Raw genomic sequence first — 15,719 nt, 5'->3', positions numbered from 1 at the left:
ATTCTTCCAAATATCTTTCTCCGTGTTCATCAGAACAAAGACATTTATACAGATTTGGAACAACTCGAAGGTGAGTAAATGATGACAGAATTTTCATCTTTGGGCGAAGTATCCCTTTAAAGCTGAAGTGTATCCATTTCTGCCCTAATGGCATCATCAAATGAAATTGCAGAAAATAACAAGACTTTCTTATTGGTTGGAAAAATAGATGGTCCTGCCCTACAAGGCCTACAAGTAACTTAATAGTTGACTAAATGCAAATATGGGATGAAAGTATTTTAACTTATAATAAATAACATTAGCTTTAAACCCTTCTCTCTCTTTATGTCTCTTTCTCCCGAGTGAGGCTGGTAAAGTGACGGCCCAACACTTTCATTACCTCACAACGTGGTGAGGAATGAGGCTACCCACAACTTACATAAGCCTGACCTGCTGACTCGCCTGGCCTGTGTAGAGCTTCTTAAAGCCTTTTCTTTATAGTTCACTACATAAAAGGATGGTTGAATGAATGGATGGTTTTTGATTTTGCTCTTTCATGATCTGAATATGGATGCCAGAGTGGTGATTTTTACGTCATTCTTCCATGGTTTGTCTGAGGCTTGCTGTGAGATGGAATATGCTGAGAAGTAAAGTTAAATTCCCATTGAGACATGGAATATGGAGAGCTTATGGGTTGTGTATCTGTTTTTATGTACTGTGTTGGACTTAGTGGTGTTTATGAGGATGTGTTGTTTTGAATGTAAAGTGGTGTGGTTGCTTGTTAACTTCAGAAGCACATATATAGCATAACGTACGGTCAGGCGGTCATTGACACAAATAAACCAGACAGGGTGAGCGGGACCCCAACGTGGGGCAGGTGAATTTTAATATGTGAGACTGGAGTTATACGAGAGACATAAAACTAACACAGATATGTAGGAAATATGTTGGCGCCAACAGTTATACAAGAGTTGTCCGCAGGATTCTGCGAATGACGAATCAGAATCAAGTATTAAAGAGAGCTGTTTAAAAAAGTAAATACAGCTTATTAATGGCTGAATTAAAGGGATAGTTCACTCAAAAATGATAATTCTGTCACTCTAATGTTGTTTAAATGTGTATGACGCTTTCTTTTGTGAAACACAAAAGAAGATATTTTGAGAAATGTCTCAGTTGTGTCCATACAATGAAAGTCAATGGGGCGAATGGTTAGCAACATTCTTCAAAATATCTTCTTTTGTGTTTTGTAGAGTCATACAGGTTTGGTATGACAAGAATAATGATCATTTTTGGGTGTACTGTCCCTTTAACACAGTTAACAAAATATAAAGTTTATACTTTGTTTATTGTTATCCAGTACATTTGAGATCAAAGATTTCATGCTCTTCTAAGACATCATCCATTTGCCCCCATACCTGTCACATCCCCACATAGTTATGCATCGGGATGCCCGTAATATTTTCTACAACTGCAATCACGGGCACCCTATTGCCATGGGAACCACTGAGGCAATGAAGGATAGATGACACCCAGCCTGAAACAGAGTCAGTGGATATTAACTGACATCAGACCAGAGGCTGATTTAACTGACATGCCAAACAGATAACAGCAACATGATGGTGAATCGCAACCTGACAGGTGTCATGTACTTTTAGTGGCGCTTTCTTGAACAAACATAACTTCTTCTACTGCTCATACTATCATTTAATTTGTAATATTAAACTCATTTTGTATTTTAAACCCAATATTTCTTTAAAAATTAACGTTAAAAAGATTGTAGAGTGGAGTTGAGGCATAACGTGGGACCAGAATATAATATAGATAGATAATTGCAGTACTTCCAATTTTCCAATGATACAAAAACTATTTAAAAACTATGTCAACCATTAGCAAATACCTAAGTTCTTATACTGAGTTCTTGTCTTGTACAAGAGAGCACCGAAAAATTCAGTTATTCCATCATTATTAAGGGTTCATGGAACATTCCTATAATCCTCGTGTCTGAATGACCTTCATTTTATAATCACAGATTAATCAGACATGTTTTCTTTTCATCCCAGCTGGACAAGAGTGTGTGTATATATTGAGTAGTTAATTATCTTTGGTCTTTAGTAAGTCTTTGGGTATTAAACATGGCTAATCTTAATAAATGGGGATGAAAACCTGCTAACTGCATTTTTTCTCCTTTCTACAGTCAGGACCTTTTTCGAGCTTTTATGTCATCTCACTCTTTCTCGCTCATTTTTCGTTTTTCCTCATTTATCTGCTCTGGCCATATGTTAATCACGTCTTATCGTCTACTGTTTTATAATCAGATGTTTTTTCTTCATTCAAGAGATATTTTTAAATGGCTGCGTTCAGGGCTAATTTTCCATAATGCCTGTTTGGCTGTGGTTATGTGATTATTCGTTTTCATGCGACTGGAATGCGTCTGGACCGTAAATATGTTTTGCAGGCAGTTGAATGAAGTAGGTGAAAATTGAAGGGATGAATGCGTTTGTCGAATAACTTCAGTTTGAGACACTATACAACAGAAAATAGAGTTTATTTACTGGTAATGTTTCCTGTGTCTGTCCTTGGATATGGTCAGATAAGTAGGTTTAGTCTATGTTGTGGGGTGGTGGATATGTTTATACAGTGATGAAATGTTCATTCTTGGAATTAAAGGCCATTTTGCATGATATAAACAACACTGATCCAGAAGCACTTCCTCTTTCATCCTTTTATAACAATACATAAACATAAAGCAAAATGCAAACAACACAACATTTAGAACTGAATTGAAAATTCAAGTGAACATTAATGCACAACCCAATACTGTTTTGCAAAACTTTATTCACATCTAAAACAAAAAAGTTATTCAATGATTTAGTGATACAGAAAAGTTCATTTTGAGATGTTGAGTTGCTTCTATGGTTATGTGGATATTAAAAATGTCTTTGATGTTGCATTATAGGTTCAGATCAGCATATTGGTTTTTGAAATCTTTTTTGTCAAAAGCATTCAGTGGAACACCCAAAATTAAAAAATTACAATGTTTCACAGAAGAAAAAATCTTTGTCTTAAGACCAAAAGCGCTATTCTCTTTTCCCATCTGTTGTTCATTAGATATTTTTTGACATTCTGACATCTCACGATCACAGTGACCTGATGTTGTATAACGTTGTGTGATATGACTTTGACAGAAGGTTGATGAAAAATTTTCGACACCTGTCCACCCTGTTTTTTGACACCCCACACTTGTCTTTTGGCACTTTGAGAGTCCGGCAGCTGCTGCATGTGTAAGCACATCTTCATTTCTCTCTCTTTCTGTCTGTTTTCTCCTCCTCAAGTGAAATGGTTCATTTACCCTCGTGTAATTTCATACCTCTGTAGATTACTTTGTTCTGATGAACACAGAGAAAGATATTTGGAAGAATGTTAGTAATTTTCAGTTCTGGAACATCGACTACCATAGTAGGAAAAATTAAATGGTGGTCAAAGGTGCCCGAGAACTGTTTATTTTCCTAAATTCTTCAAAATATCTAATTTTGTGTCCAACAGAACAAAATAAATACAATCTTTTTTTCCTACTATGGTAGTGGATGGTGTCCCAGAACTGAAAATTGCTAACATTCTTTCTAATATTTTTCTCTGTGTTCATGTAGCAAAGAAATTGGGTGAGTAAATAATGACAGAATTTTCTATTTTGGGTGAACTGGTTCTTTAAGGCTGTTGTATTTTAACAAACATTTCGCGTATACTTGCACACAATTCCGAGTCTCATTTGTTCCTTGTTTACAAATTCTCAAGACTCATGGGTTGATAAGCTGGTGGTTATTTCTGGGTCTGAGAGGGTTTTTGGGGTCTTCAGTCTTAAGGTCACGCGATATTCCGGGTGACTTCTGAATGGAAGGAAGAGGCAAAGCTTCAGGAAAATATAAACAATGAAAGTAGAAGCAGGACACCCAGCGAGTCCTCCGCCCCGTTCCTCAAATGTTTTCATGCATTCCACCATCAGTCCTCATTCCTCAAATGGAAGTTTACCTCAGGTCTTCCTCTTCCAAAGCCAGAATTGTCAAGCAGTAGACAAACAACAAACTACAACATAAGAGAGATCTTTGTGACCTCATAAATTGTAAAGGGGAAATGAAAGATTTTGTATATTTTATAGACAATTTCATAAACAAACGTAACTGTGCTTACGTGCGTTCGTGGACAGCCCTTAACTTCCGGTACACATTCACAAACAATAGAGTGCATGTAGATTATTTCTGATAACAAGCAAAAGAAACCGAGATGAACCGTTACTTGGCTAAACTTCATAATATTCCAATATTTTGAATTTAGACTGTGATACCAAGCTCAACCGCTAGATGTCAATGTACCATACGGTTTCATTAAATGCGACCAAACTACACGATCCATTCAACAAATTGTTTATTTAATACAATTATTATACGATAAAATAGTAATATAAATTAATATGAACTTAAATTAAATAAAATATAAGTAGTTATGAGTGGGGGGAGTGCCGGGGTGTTTCTCCTAAAGTCAACTATCATCTCCACTGTTTTGAGCACGTTCAGCTCCAGGTTGTTATGACTGCACCAGACAGCCAGCTGCTCAACCTCACTTCTGTAAGTAGACTCGTCACCGTCCTAAATGAGGCCAATAACTGTAGTGTCGTCTGCGAACTTCAGGAGCTTGACAGAGGGGTCAGTAGAGGTGCAGTCATTGGTGTACAGGGAGAAAAGCAGTGGGGAGAGCACACATCCCTGGGGTGCACCAGTGCTGATGGTATGGCTGTTGGATGTGAATTTACCAATTCTAACTAGCTGCTGCCTGTCTGTCTGAAAGCTGGTGATCCATTGACAGACAGAACTAGGAACAGAGAGCTGGGTTAGTTTGGTCTGGAGGAGTGTTGGGACGATGGTGTTAAAGACTGAACTGAAGTCCACAAACAGGATCCTTGCATTTTTTCCTGGTCTATCCGGATGACGTAGGGAATAATGCAGTATCATGTTGACTGCATCATCCACAGGCCTGTTTGCTCGGTAAGCAAACTGCAGGGGGTCCAGTAAAGGTCCAGTAATGTCTTTCAGGTAAGCCAACACCCGTCTTTCAAATGAATGTTAAGGCAACAGGTCTGTAATCATTAAGTCCTGTGATTTTGAATTTCTTTGGGATGGGAATAATGGTGGAGCGTTTGAAGCAGCAAGGGACTTTGCACAGCTCCAGTGATCTGTTGAAGATCTGTGAAAAAATGGAGCAAGCTGGTCAGCACAGGATTTCAGACAGACTGGGGAAACACCGTCTGGGCCTGGTGCTTTCCTTCTATTTGTTTCCTAAAGACCTGACGCACATGATCTTCACTGATCTGCAGAAGGGGAGGAGAGGGAGGTTGATGGGGGTCTTGATGGCTGTGTAGAGAGGGGGTCAGTGTGGAGTGTGAGACCGGGGGTTTCCAGTTTGAGTGCATGCTGTTTTTAAAAGCAAAAGGCAGATACTAATATTATGACATTCTAATATTTAGCTTGAATTTACCATTAAATTATAAATAAGGTTATGCTGATGATTTGTAAAGAAACAATTTGTATATAAATGCTAAACAGAAGCCTTTTCACTAGCGATCTCATCTCAGGCTTTTTGATCCAAACACTTTTCATACCGGGTGACATCGAGCAAATGGCATTTAATACACATCCAAATGACTTACAGTTCTTATTGTACTGTAATACACTGTGTGGTTATGCACCTGTTTATTTAGATAAATAAAAACATACTGCACACAATTTTTTCTTTCAAACAAACAAATGCATACATTTTAAAATAATCCAGTAAAGATAGCGTTCGTCCTTAAAAAATGTTTTGGTTATTTATCGTTCTGTAAAAATGCCATGATTCAGTTTAATATATAAAATATGTGTTTCATGACTCGTAATCTCATGATGATTTTGATATTTGTGTAAATCAGATTTGCATCACATGGGAATTAAGAGATGATGTGTTTTAAATTAAGTACACTGCTGCACTCCTCACTGGCTGTGAGTTCACAGACACTTAATCTGGATTGGGAGGAAACCGGATTAGGATGTGAAAGGATGTGAATCTGGATTGGGGACAGTGATCTTTACATTTACATTTATGCATTTGGCAGACGCTTTTATCCAAAGCAACTTAATCTTTGATCTTTAATTGATCTTGATCTTTGAACACATGGACATTTTCTAACGTTTCTTTGACTTAATTCTTGCAAGCCTTGTCCTTCCTGATGTCTTTCTGCCTTGTGATCTTGTGTGTGTAGCTGGGGTCTTGCTGCATTACAGCACTGACATGCCTCACTGCTGATGACATCGTAAAACTGGGAGGCGGCCTAGCAGGGATGATGTCATGGACAGCAAATCCAAACACTTGCAGTTCTTTCTTTCTTGCAGAATCTTTCTTTCCCCTCTTCGGTTCTTGCATCTTTCTATCTTTTTAACCCTCATGTTTTCCGTTTGACCTCCAGTGTATTTTTCTCTATAATGTGATACACAGTCAGTGTTCGTTCTTTGTCTACATAATAGCAATTATGTTTTTAAGATGGTGAACAATTGTGTTATTCAATAGATATTGTTCAGAATATCTGATTATGCTAGAAAACAAGATATGACGTCTATACAGTAGAAATTACTTTACCAGATGCATGCGCAGTTCAACACTAGAGGGTGCTAGAAAGAAAACAAATTTTGTTTGATTGACATGTAAAGCGACCATTCACAGTTGTGTTTTACATGATGATATCTTATCTAAATGAATGCACACCAGTGTTGGCTGAGAACAGGCTGTACAGAAAGCACAAAAACATTATTGCAAATATTTCTAGATTATAAGACGTTTTGTCTACCTAAAGGTAACACAGACAGATTATGTCATCAAAAACTCAGTTAACCGTAAACATTTTTGTTTTTTTCTTTTAAAAAAACAAATATTTTTCACTTTCACTTCACAATTCAGAATTGTTTGAGTTTGGGCCAGTTTAATGTAGTGTTTATTTAACTTTCCTTGATGGTATATTATAGGCGAAACTAAAGGCCATTTCAAGTTATTGTAAAATTCCATCTATTTCCAAGGAAAGACATCAATCCTTTACCACGACATCTGTGCTTTGGCGTGTTTGAATTAATGTAAATTGTGCACATCATGTGAGTCTATTGTAAAAGTCCATAGTTTGTATAAACTTAAAGTCAAGATAAACCAGACAGGAAGATAGGATCATGCGAGACGAGTTTAGTGGGAATGAAGAATGTGGTTGGTATACAGTAATGTCTGGACGAGATAGAGCGCTGCCGGTTGAAGATGCTTATCTCGATTTAGTACAGTGAATGAACTACAATCGCATTTTAAATAAGCTGTTGCAGCATTTTTATTATATTAAAACATCAATTGTTTTGTAATCGTTACCTAAGATGTTGTCTTTATCTTGTATCAGACAGACAACTGTACTGCTGCCAAGACACAGACCCCTGTTACAGTTCAACAGATATAAAGATATGCATCATCTCTCTCTCTCTCTCTCTCTCTCTCTCTCTCTGACACACACATCTCTCCAGCTGTGTGAGGAATGATTCATGGCTTCTTTCTGCCAAATATAATCAAGATTCTCAAGCCTGTATGTGTGTGTGAGCAGCTGTTCAGAGGCGGCTCCCTCATCTCCTCTCTTCAGGGTGCTGCGAGCCCCTCTGTTGGCAGGGCGACCGTTGACACGGAGACAAACACACAGACCAGAGCTTCTTTACTCACTTTATTACGGGAAAGGGTCAACGATGTCCAACTGTGCTGTAACTGGCATATCAAGCTCTCATTTAACACACACGTGCACACACACACAAACACCTGACGGCCCAATAAAACAATATTTAAGATATTTTAAAACATTTGTGAACATCACTTTATATAATTACAAAACTTAATTTGTGCATTTCACTTGTGATGGAGGGCCCTCTTGTGGAGACTGTCGGAACTTAAAAAGGCTGGATTGTTTCTGGCTGTCAATGGACAGTGAACTAAAACAGACAGACAGACAGATACAGTGCTTAACACATTTATTGAATCAACTGTCATAATAAATATTTAACTTAAAACATTTTATATAACTTTTGTATAACATTTTTTATAACAAATTAAACTAAAGCAATCAAATATTTTTTACACATAATAACAAAATACTAGGTTCACAGTACTTTTCCATAGTCTCTGTTGTTATTGACTGTAATTATGCATCTGAATAAAAAATAATAAAGTGTTTTACTATGTTTTTCTGCCCATTTTTTAACACTTAAGGCAATAGTTCACCAGAAAATAAAAACATTCTCTCATAATTTACTCCCAGATTCCACATGTATATGACTTTCTTTCTTAAGTTTGACACAAAAATATAATTTTAGATAAAAATTCTTTCATGTTATCATTTTATACAGGACCAATACAAAATGGGGCATACATAATTTACATAATCCAAACTTTCCACCGGAGTCCAGTGGGTCAATAAATGATTTCTGAAGAAAAACAATACATTTGTGAGAGAAAACAATTAATAATTTGAGCTCAGTTTGCTTACATTTGAATATATTAATTAATATATTATGGTGGCACGTCAATAAAGTCATAAAATGTGAGATAACCAGTGAGATTTTAAGTTATCTGTGTATCAGTTTATTTGAACGTATCGCTCGGATCTGTTTATGTTTTATTGCTGTATGAGAGAAAGCTCACTGACCTATGGACTCGTTTAACACTGTAAATGAATATTTACACACACGAGCTGTCACACATCCTCAGCTTAGCAATTATCATCACTAAACACATTTAATTACATTCACAGCATACCCAAAAGGCTTCCTGTCTTATATAAATAGAAAGTTTTGGCCCACATGTGCTCATGTTTGTGAATTGTATAGTGCACGAGGCTCCGTAGAAATAGGGACAGGTATTGTACTATAGTAACTGAACTGTGGCTTTAATCTGATAATGAAAGTGTTGAGCGGACTGAACTCTGACACTCTTTTCCAGATGAAAAGATCACGTCCACTGTAAACAGATACTTGAGGCTGAAAGCCGAACTCTTCCGGTGAGAGACGCAAAAATGTGACCAGGCTGCATGGCGGCACCCTTGGAGTATCACAAAGTTCCTTCTGTGGAGATGTGAGACGCTGTAATCAAACAAATCAGGTCACACACATTCACGCTGACAGTTCATTCACTCCCCACATGTGTTTATAGACGTCTGTGAATGTGCGTGGATGTGTGAAAAATGTCAGGAGAGAAGATTGTAAACTTTCAGCTGGAACAATGGCACGTCTGTTAAAAAGATAGTTCACCCAAAATTCTGTCATCTTTCGTTTACTCTCAGATTGTTCCAAAGCTGTAAAAATGTGTTTGATCTGCTGAACACAGAGAAAGATATTTGGAAGAATGCTTGGAACCAAACAGATCTCATCCCCCATCGACTCCCATAGAATTTATTTTCCCTACTATGGCAGTAAATGGGGAATGAGATCTGTTTGGTTACTAACATTCTTACAAATATCTTCCTTTGTGTTTTGCAGAACAAAGAAATTTATACAGGTTTGGAACAACTTGAGGGTGATAAAATGATGACAGAATTTTCATTTTTGGGTGAACTGTCTCTTTAAAGCCTAAAGCACTGATTTTGACACGTTCAATATTTTGACAAGACATCCAATCTTGTTTTCTATCTGTTTACGTAAGGCAAACCACGTCTTATATGAGATAAATCATAAATATAACGCGACATTGTGCTTATGTTATGAGAGTGTGTTTGTGTTTAATTTTGCCTAAAATATTTCTGTTATCTGTCTTTGCTCCGTCTCCGTGTGGGAGTTTGTCACCGGCTCCAGCCGTAGGCTTGCTGTTGGCAGAGGGAATAAAACTTGTTGCAACTCCGAGAACGCTTTGGATTACTGAATCGATGGAGATAAAAACAGATTGTGCCTGAAGGCCTTGTCCATTATCGAATTGTCTTTACGGTGAACATCCATCATATTCCACTCATATCGCATTATCTTACATATTTATGCTTTCTTAGTTAATCAAATGTAATTATCCCCCCCAAAAATGTTTTTGATGATGATCCCGGTATGCACTCTTGCTCAAAGGAAACATGTTTCATGCCACCCAGCCCTTTACCCCTAAAGCACATCCTGGTAAATGACAGTGATTGACAGATGAAGTCCATTACCCAGAATGCCTTAACGTTTAGAGGATCTTTAAATAAGCTAATTAGAAATGGAGACGAAGCAGACAACCCACAGAGAAGATAATCAAGATTGCATCTACAGCTACACCTAAAGGCTAAAATACACTACAAGACTTTTGCTCAGATTTTGCCCAGATTTTCAGCCTGGACTTGTTGCAGAAAGTCTGCGCCAGTTTTCAGATGTAATCAGTTAGTGTGTTTCTATCTGAAACTTTCAAAAAGTCTGCAAGTGTATGATGTCTGGTTTAAAAAAAATCTGTTCAGATTTTAAAAGTCTTGTAGTGTATTCCAGACATAAGGCCAAAATGCAAGACAAAATATAGCAATATAGCACATTTAATTTGTTGCCTCACACTAAATGCAGATTTACAACAGTGACAAGCTAATATTTGGTAGTGTGTGCAAAACTTTACTCTGCCTGTAAACAACATCTTGATAGCTTATAAAGTCATTTAGAGCTGCTTGTTAGAGCACTGAACATACTCTTCAAAATCAATGAATCGAGGCATTAGAAGATTATGATATCTCATGGCTTATTCAAGTTTTGTGAGATGTGTGTTGATCATTTGTAAAATAGCTGTGTAAGATTCACTCAGCTTATTAAATGATGCTATCATCCTTCAGTAAGTCACTGTTTGCAGTAATGCAATATGCCCAGCACACAAAAGAGCTCTGTCTACCCCACAGAGAGAGAGAGAGAGCGAGAGAGAGAGAATGAAAGAGAGGGAATGAATGTTTTTAAAGAGAGGGAATGAAAGTTTATGAGTGGGTGCACACAGATACACATTCCTCCATAAATCCATTACTGAGCACAACTCTACACCACTGACCCAAAACGAACCTAGACGTATAAACACGCACACACACATACATTTAGTTTCCGTGTGTTATGGGGTCATTTCATAGACATAAGGATTTATATATTGTACAAACTATATACCGTGTCCCCTAATCTTCACACTACACCAGTCAACCCAGCACAAGTACGAATGTAAGATGTCTGCTAAAGATCTGGAAAACATCTGCTGTGTAAAAACATCTGATAAACGTCTCAGAAAGAGCAGTTTTACATACGTTTCAAATCATAAACATCTTACAGATATCTTCTAGATGTCTATGTGACATTTGACTGGAAACGTCTCGGAGACGTATTGCAGAAAAACAAACAATCCAAAAAAATGTCTTGCATATGTAAATGCAGACATCAAATAGAAGTCTCCCAGATGTGTGCTACCAGGGAACACTCACACAAACCTTTCTGCATTTTGATATTTTCAAGTACATAGTTTGATTTATAAGGTGTTTCTCTCATGAGGACCAAAACATGTCCCCACAAGGAAATTTGGTCCACACACTGTAGGGTTTACCAGGACCACACATATATCATCTTACCAAAAAAGATGCCCACTTTAGTTAAATTACAGCTTACGACTGAATTCTGAGCATCATGATCTGCATTCCAATATAAACACAGTTGCAGGAGAGGCGAAAAGGATAAATGTTTTGTTTTATTTAATTTTGCTGGTTTGTATTAGCTGTTTTGTCTTGTTTGCTCAAGATCTTAAATGACCTGAACGGATGATAGTGAACTGCATTATGGATTTTTGCAGACACCACATACCAATAATGTAATGCAAATGAAGTCTGTGAGGCATCCCAAGGCTGGATCAGCACCAAGTTGGACAGCATCAAGGATTACAGAAGAATTGACCTAAGAAACAGTGTTTGGTTAACTTAAACACTTTTTAATGAATAAAATACTGTGATGTCAAAGTTGGCAAGCACTTTTAATACGTTTTAGTGTTTAGATATTCGCAAAAACCCAGTGACAAACAGAAAGGACAGCAGCGATATATTATTTGAATGAGTGTTTTCTTTCCATGCACTTCAGTTTGCATCCATATGTCTGAGCCAACTGGAGTGTTTTAAATCGCACACACATAAATGTTCCTTATGGAGCGTTTGGCTCTTTGATGTGATGACAAGCTTGAATAGGATTACAGGAGATATTTGAAACATTTGAAAACATCCATCATTGAGTAATGTAATGTGCAGCTGTTAGGGGATTTTGACTCTCCACAGTCACTTTACATTAGACACGCTGTGTCAGGAGTAGTTGACGTTTTGAAGAGGAGATATTACAGAAGAGAAACTAAAGAAAATGTAAAACGTTTGCATATGCTTGCTCGTGCACAACTGGGTTGTTGTGAGTTGTTAGGGCGTTGCGATATGGTTGTTCTGAGTGATATGTCACGCATTGGTATGTTAGGCGTTGTAATGCGGTTGCTAGTGAGTTAATAGTGATAAGTCATTTCTAACTAGCCCAAGTCAAAAGGTCTGATTGCTTAGTAAATGAACACGACCCAGATACCACATGTACGTGTGTAAGATGTCTGCTAAAGATCTGGAGATCTGGTAAACAACTGCTGTGTAAAAACGTCCGATAAAAGTCTTATATAAAGCAGTTTTACGTACATTCTAAATCATAAACATCTTACAGACATCTTCTAGATGTCTATGTGACATCTCACAGGAAAAATCTCCGAGATGTATAGCAAATGAACAAACAATCCAAAAAACGTCTTGCAGATGTAAATGCAGACATCAAATAGACGTCTCCCAGATGTGTGTGTGCCATACGATTTGTCTGTTACACAAACAGTGAGATGAGTTGCATGTTTATGACTTAATATGTTCACTTCTTAAATAAGATTTAGGTGTTTGTTTAAGTCAGTGGTTCTCAAACTGGGGGCCCCAAGATGGATCCAGGGGGCCACAGATTTTGTGGCATTTTATGAAATATAGAAATTTATCATAGATTTTATGCAATCAAACATCAGAAAAATGACACCACCAACCAAAAGAATTGAGATTCCAGCATTGTATAACTGAATGATTTTGGTTTAATTAAAATACTAAGTTTAAGATTATACGTCTTTATATGGGGGGCCGCAAAGCGATGCACTTAACACAAAGGGGGCCTTACAACGATATGTGGCGTAGTATTAGCAGGCTCTGTTAATGAAATATAAAGATTGCGATAGACTACGTGTCTGACACCTGTTGGTGAGGGCCCCTCGCTAAGCTTCCAGGGGAATGTTAACGTCACCGTCACCTCTTTTAGGTCTGCGGAGGAGGACGCAGTCATACGGAAACCCGCACACTCAGCACAGAGCAGGGCAGGGTGTTTGCAATTGACAGGATTGAATTGATCTAAAGAGTCGAGAGCCGTCCAAACGTTGTTGGAGTAAACCGTCAAACTCCCTGTCACTCATGTGAAAGGCTCTGGAATCTGGCCAACAGCTGGTCTCAATGTCCCAAGGGTGAGAGTATTGGTACGGTACTACAGTTTCACTTGAAGAGCATGGAGGCACAGGCCAAACTTGGAGAGGCGAGCAGAACAGAAGGTATGGACCATGTAAATAGACAAAAAACGAAGAGTTTTTTAGTTTGCAGCACAAAACGGGATGTTTTGGTTTTGCTGTTGACTTCCAGATTGATGCGAGTGTGTTCGTATGTGTTTAGCTCAGCAGTTATAAATAGATCTGATAGCTCGCTGTCCTGTCACTTTGGTGTAGGAGGGGTGGAGGATAGGTTTCAGGTCTTCTCAACGTTAAGCCACAACGCTTTGTGGGATTTATTTAACTTTTAGTTATTTGGTAGTGTAGATCAAGAGTGCTGAGCTTGAGTAAATGGTTGCCTACTATTTCTTGCCCTGAAGTATAAACGGCAATGATTCTCATGGGGCCAACCTCTCAGTGATATCATACCACTTTGAGGCCCTATTACTGAGATAAAGAGCCCACATTAAGGACAAACATCTGTGTGCCAACTTCACACAAGAGGACAATACATCAGGGTCATTTATCAGTGTGTGTGTTTGAGTATAGCAGGTCATTCCCTGGAGTCGTTCTGCTGACACAGTCATTTCTACCCTGCACTTCTGCAATTATTTTAGCGCTAAAGTGTGAAAACACACAGTCAAACACCCCGCACACAGTTTTCTCATGAGCGAATGTGTTTGTGTACTGTTGCATTCAGTTTTTTTCTTTTTCTTTTAAGATTGTTTATCTACATCTAGCTATCATTCAGTATTGGCTTGTGGGTGGATGGGTGACGTTTGACGGGAGTAAATATTTGGTGCTGTGCGCTGTTAGTTTTGTTTGAACACGTTTGGATCTTTTGGCTTTTGGAAATGTCAACCTGATAGCTTTATTTAATAAATCACACACCTGACAGCACTTCATTTACCATAAGGATCGTCTGTTTGACATCTGTTAATGTGTGTATGTGTTATTAATGGAAGCACAATAACATCACTTTTGACTACTTGACGTTTTGAAAAATGAAGTGTTTTAACTCTGCCTTATCTGTGTAAAACGTCCTGGAATGAAGATCTGATCATGACCTGGAAATGAAAGGTGTAGTTCACCCAAAAATGAAAATATTTTCATCATTTCCTCATCCTCATGTCATTCCAAACCTGTATGACTTTCTTTCTTCTGCAGAACACAAAAGAAAATATTTTGAAGAATGTTGGTAACCAAACAACATTGAACCCCATTGACTTCCATTGTATGCACATAAAACCACTGAGACATTTCTCAAAATATCTCTTTTGTGTTCCACTGAAGAATGAGTCCTATACATGTTTCGAACAACATGAGGGATGAATAAATAATGACAACATTTAAATTTTTGGGTGAACTATCCCCTTAAGCCTTGGATTTACTAATGCAAAAAGAACTCAAAAACTCACCCCGTTCTGCTTCCCTGCCAGAGATGGGCTCTACATGGGGTCTAAAACACTTTAAATGTTCCTAAAACACTTTATCTTTAATAGCTCCATTGTCTCTTCTTCTGTCTAGAGCCTCTGAAGGGTAATCTAAAGGTGACCTCCACGGAGGACGCCGAGCACCTATCCCGTAAACAGCAGGCTGTCTCCACTAACAGCCCGGGCAACCGCTGTGAGCCCAAATCCAGCCGCGCCGGGGTTGCGCGCAGACACACGGTTGGCGGAGCGCGCAGCTCACGGGAGATCCTCGCCATGCAGCCCTCAGACATGGATAAAAAACGAGAGGCCTTCCTGGAACATCTCAAGCAGAAGTACCCACATCACGCCTCTGCCATCATGGGCCATCAGGAACGACTCAGAGAACAGGTAAAGTCTCTTAAGTTTGGTTGCTATTTTTGGTTTTAGATTCTAGATCCTTATGTTTGAAAGTCCAGAATCTGTTCACTAGTCGATCTGTACTAGAGATAGGATGTAAATCTGTGAACAAAGGTGCACCTAACGTCAAGAATGTCTCTACACCAGAGTTGTTTGGTCCACATTTGATCTTCATGTTATGACCAGTGGTCCAGTATATGAAATTTAGCGGCATCTAGTGGTGAGGTTACGAATTGCAACCTAAGGCTCACTCCCCCCTCAACCCTTCCTTTCGAAGCACTAAAGTGGCTGCACAGGACTAAGATGTCGTCACGTTTTCACTTCTTTGCC

At 38.2% G+C, this 15,719-nt stretch overlaps 1 protein-coding gene across 7 annotated transcripts in view; it reads left to right on the top strand.

Annotated features, from left to right (window-relative positions):
* si:ch211-285f17.1 (sickle tail protein) overlaps nucleotides 1–15,719 on the top strand; it is a 103,277-nt gene that overhangs the window by 40,416 nt on the left and 47,142 nt on the right. For all 7 annotated transcript variants that reach the window (XM_057322264.1, XM_057322262.1, XM_057322267.1 and 4 more), the window contains exon 2: nucleotides 15,088–15,380. In XM_057322264.1, the coding sequence (XP_057178247.1) occupies nucleotides 15,088–15,380 (293 nt within the window). The remainder of the gene's footprint in view (nucleotides 1–15,087; nucleotides 15,381–15,719) is intronic.

This window comes from Triplophysa rosa, linkage group LG23 (assembly GCF_024868665.1).
Source record: "Triplophysa rosa linkage group LG23, Trosa_1v2, whole genome shotgun sequence".
Classification (NCBI taxonomy): Eukaryota; Metazoa; Chordata; class Actinopteri; order Cypriniformes; family Nemacheilidae; genus Triplophysa; species Triplophysa rosa.
Note: the sequence above shows the minus strand (reverse complement) of the source record. Positions and strands in the feature narration are given on the sequence as shown.